The following is a 4478-nucleotide window of genomic DNA, read 5'->3' on the forward strand; positions in this document are numbered from 1 at the left end:
GAACCACTAATCAGTGGAGAATAACCAGGAAGTTGAATAAATCTCATAGGAGTTGTGAGCAAGAAGATATCCCACTTTCTATCCAGATGATTCCAGATTAGCATGTTCGGACATATGCCATTATCTTCATGATTCTTATCAAACCAGGATGAACCACGATCTCACATGATTCAATGAATTCTACCCCTGGCTTGTCTCTTGCTGACATATGTCATTATCTTCATGATTCTTATCAAACCAGGATGAACCACGATCTAAGGCATAGCTTCTTTGTCATAAGTGGCATAGTTGAGAGTAGCTCCACTTAGTTTCTCACTGAAGTATGCAATGGGCCTTCTATCCTGCATCAACACAGCACCAATACCAATTCCTGAGGCATCACATTCAATTTCAAATGTTTTAGAGAAATCAGGAAGTATAAGGAGAGGAGAGTTAGTAAGCTTCTCTTTGAGGGTTTGAAAGGAGTTTCTTGTGCTTCTCCCCACTTGAATCCTACATCTTTCTTGATGATCTCAGTCAGTGGAGCTGCTATAGTGCTGAAATCCTTCACAAATCGCCTATAGAAACCTGCTAGCCCATGGAAACTCCTTACTTCATTTATGGTTTTAGGAATCGGCCACTCTTGTATGGCTTTCACCTTCTCTTGATCCACCTTTACTCCATCTGCACTCACAACAAAGCCTAGGAAGACCAAGTTATCCGTACAGAAAGTGCATTTCTTAAGATTAGCAAAGAGCTTTTCTTTTCTCAAAACATCAAGAACAGTCCTAACATGAACTATATGCTCTTCTAAACTCTTGGAGTAAACTAGGATATCATCAAAGTAAACTACCACAAACACTCCTATAAAAGATCTAAGCACATGATTCATCAATCTCATAAAAGTACTAGGAGCATTGGTTAATCCAAAAGGCATCACTAACCACTCATACAAACCATGCTTAGTCTTAAAAGCAGTTTTCCACTCATCTCCCTCTTTCATCCTAATTTGATGATATCCACTCTTAAGATCTATCTTAGAAAAGATGCTAGAACCATGCAATTCATCAAGCATATCATCTAATCTAGGAATAGGGTGGCGATACTTCACTGTTATGTTGTTGATTGCTCTACAATCAACACACATGCGCCAGCTACCATCTTTCTTGGGCACAAGAGCACTGGAACAGCACATGGACTCATGCTCTCTCGGATATGACCCTTCTCCATCAGTTCCTCTACTTGTCTTTGCAGCTCCTTAGTCTCAACTGGATTGGTTCTGTATGCAGGTCGGTTAGGAAGAGTGGAGCCAGGAACAAAGTCAATCTGATGCTCAATCCCACGCACTGGTGGCAATCCTATGGGGTTATCTTCTGGAAACACATCAGTATACTCCTGCAAAAGAGAGACTAGTTCACTAGGATAATCCTGTGTAAGATCAGTGACTGTTAGTAAAGTCTCTTTAAACATAAGTAAAACAATAGATGATTGAGAGTAGAGAATTCTTTTGATATCTCCCTGTTTGGTATAGAGGCTGTGATGTTTCTGATCAGGCTTCAGGTCGATCTCTTTCTTTTTCTGAAGCTGGAGCTGATCTGCTTGAACTTCTTTAGGTGACAAAGGTACCAGCACTGTCTTCTTTCCATTAAACTCAAAAGAGTGCTTGTTACTGAAACCATCATGAACCACTCGCCTATCAAACTGCCATGGTCTACCAAGAAGGATATGGCTAGCTTCCATTGGTATCACATCACACAAGATCTCATCTTCATATCTACCAATGGCTATAGGTATCAGCACTTGATTGGAGACTCTCATCTCACCTTCTTCATTAAGCCATTGCAGCCGGTAAGGTTTAGGATGTTTCTGAACTTTCAAACCCAATTTCTTCACCATGGTCTCACTAGCTACATTGACACAGCTCCCACCATCAATGATAAGGCTGCACACCTTTCCCTGAACCATACACCTAGTGTAGAAGAGGTTCTCGCGCTGCTCAGTCTCTTCAGTCTTAGTTTGCAAGTTCAAAGTCTTCTTGTCACCAACAACCTTCCTTTCACTGGTTCTACTTCACTTCCTTCATCAGACCTGTCTTGATCAGACCCGGAGTGCTCTTCTTCTGATTCATACTCTCCATTCTCAAGTAGAATCATCACTTTCTTGTTGGTGCACTCATTGGCATAGTGTCCTCTGCCTTGACACTTGAAACACTTCACATCTCTAGTCCTAGAGCTTGTAGCTTCCGCCTTGCTTTTCTCTTTGCTGTATGGGCTGCTAGGCTTGGATTCTTCTTTCTGCTGAGGCTTGCTATCTTTCAGATGGGATGGTTTCTCTTCTTTAGTGTACTGATACTTGCTGGACCCATAGTTGCCTCGCGAGTGATGCTTTCTCTTAATCTGTTGCTCCACCAGGATAGCTTTGTGCAACATCTCTTCTATCTCAATGTAGTGTTGCATCTCCACACTGTCTTGTATCTCGCGGTTAAGTCCTCCAAGAAACCTTGCCATAGTAGCTTCTCTGTCCTCAGATATACCAGCTCTCAACATCAGCAACTCCATCTCCTGGTAGTACTCTTCCACAGTCTTGGATCCTTGTGTAAGTTTCCTCAATTTCTGATGAAGATCTCGGTGGTAGTGGTTAGGCACAAACCTTTTGCGCATAAGAGACTTCATCTCTTGCCAAGTCTCAACCGGATACTCTTGATTCATCCTCCTAGTAGTCACCAGTTGATCCCACCAACTCAAAGCATAATCATAGAACTCAGTTGCAGCAAATTGAATCCTCTGAGCATTGGTGTAGTGCTTGCAGTTGAATACAATCTCAATCTTCTTCTCCCATTCAAGATAAGCATCAGGATCAACTTTGCCATGGAAGGGAGGGATCTTAAGCTTCAAACCAGAAAGCTCATCACGGTAAGGTCTTCTTTCATCATGATCACGACGAGTTCTCCTTCTACTACCTCGTGATGCTGAGGAAGAACCACTTCTCTCACTTCGGTGGCGCTCATAGTAGTTATCAGTCTCTTGTGAACCACCATGCTCTTGTGGAGTGTGAGTGTGACTTTCCTCCTGCTCTCATTACTGTGACCTTGACCAGTAGCTTGTCTAATCTCCCTTCTGATTTCTTCCATGTTTTGTTTCATCATCTCATTCATGCTCTCCAACATAGTCTTATTAAGCTGAGCAGTCATGGCTTCCATCAACATCTTGTTTCTTCTCATCAAGTCTGCTTCTTCATCACTCTCGTTACCCATGGTACCTGAGATCAAAACAAAAAAACTAAGCCAGTAAGAGTTCAAGAAAGAAAAATAAGGAAAATCAAAGATAGACTAGGCGGCAAAAAGATTTTTAATGATTTGAGAACTTGTAACTTAAAAGCAAGAATGCCAGAGTTACTTATCAATCGATCAAAACAAAGACTATCAGATTTCAACGACACAAGAGAAGATCTATCAGTTTCAAACAGATTAAACAACAGATCAGAAGTTAAAAAGATAGAAAGAACAGATCTAAACAATCACAATAAGAGATGACGAATCTTAACAGATCTAAAATAGAAACTTTTAACTCTAGCAATTTCGAAACACAAAACAATAGATCTAGCAATACTGAACTGAAAGGAAATCAAATCGACAGAAACAAACAACTCAGATCTATCAATGGCTATGAACACCAAGAACAGATCGAGTGAAAGTTTGAAGAAAACGAGCACTTCCCTATCCAGATTTGCTCTGATACCACATAATACACTCCTAGGATGCTTCTCTGGATAGAAATGGGATAGATCCTTGCAAGTAGAGAATCAGGGACTCAATCTCCTTCAAGGGGGTGGATCGAATGGTGACACAAGAGGGATGAATGATCTCTTGATACTCCTAAGTGATGATCTCGGATATGACACACCTTGATAATCACTCTTATGGGTTTTGTTAGATATGACTCACTAACAAAGACTCAAGAACACTCAGACTACAAGGAACTCGCAGCCGTCAAAGAGAGAACAAGAGTTTTTAGATAAAAGATTGGATACTTCATTAGGGTTGCGAGACACATATATATAGAGAGAGTAAGGAACATACTCCTTAGTCTCGAAATGTATCAAATAACAAAACCATAGTCTAAATAAAACATAGGATAAATTAATAAAACATAGTCTTGAACCGAGATCATCAAGTGAGTGATATGGAAGCAACATATGGCCTCGTTAAAAACCTATCTTTGGAAAACCCAGTGGGACAAAACCAAAGATAGGAAAAGAGCACACATATGTTACTTGCTCACTTGATGTCTATCTTGGAGCTGAGATGGCTTGAATGGTAGTAAGTGCATCTTGGTTGATCAAGCTTCTTCCAAGACTTTCTTCTTGCTTCATGGATGTCTTAAGTAAGCCTCCAATGGCTTCTTTGAGTTGCTTGCTTCTGGCTCGAGTCATGGGACCCTTAGGCATGGTGAGAGCATCTTCATCAGCTGGTTCCTCCATGATCTCCTTATCTTCTTTGC

At 40.9% G+C, this 4478-nt stretch overlaps 1 protein-coding gene across 1 annotated transcript; it reads right to left on the reverse strand.

The window, feature by feature from the left end:
• Positions 1–254: 254 nt before the first annotated feature.
• LOC132043862 (uncharacterized) lies at positions 255–4458 on the reverse strand. The gene is given in 10 exon segments (XM_059434320.1): positions 255–469; positions 472–502; positions 593–1236; positions 1554–1882; positions 1930–1971; positions 2026–3019; positions 3061–3237; positions 3375–3487; positions 3623–3743; positions 4335–4458. Coding segments are annotated over 10 exon segments (2790 nt in total).
• Between the last annotated feature and the right edge of the window lie 20 nt (positions 4459–4478).

Source organism: Lycium ferocissimum, unplaced genomic scaffold, assembly GCF_029784015.1.
Source record: "Lycium ferocissimum isolate CSIRO_LF1 unplaced genomic scaffold, AGI_CSIRO_Lferr_CH_V1 ctg29640, whole genome shotgun sequence".
Lineage (NCBI taxonomy): Eukaryota > Viridiplantae > Streptophyta > Magnoliopsida > Solanales > Solanaceae > Lycium > Lycium ferocissimum.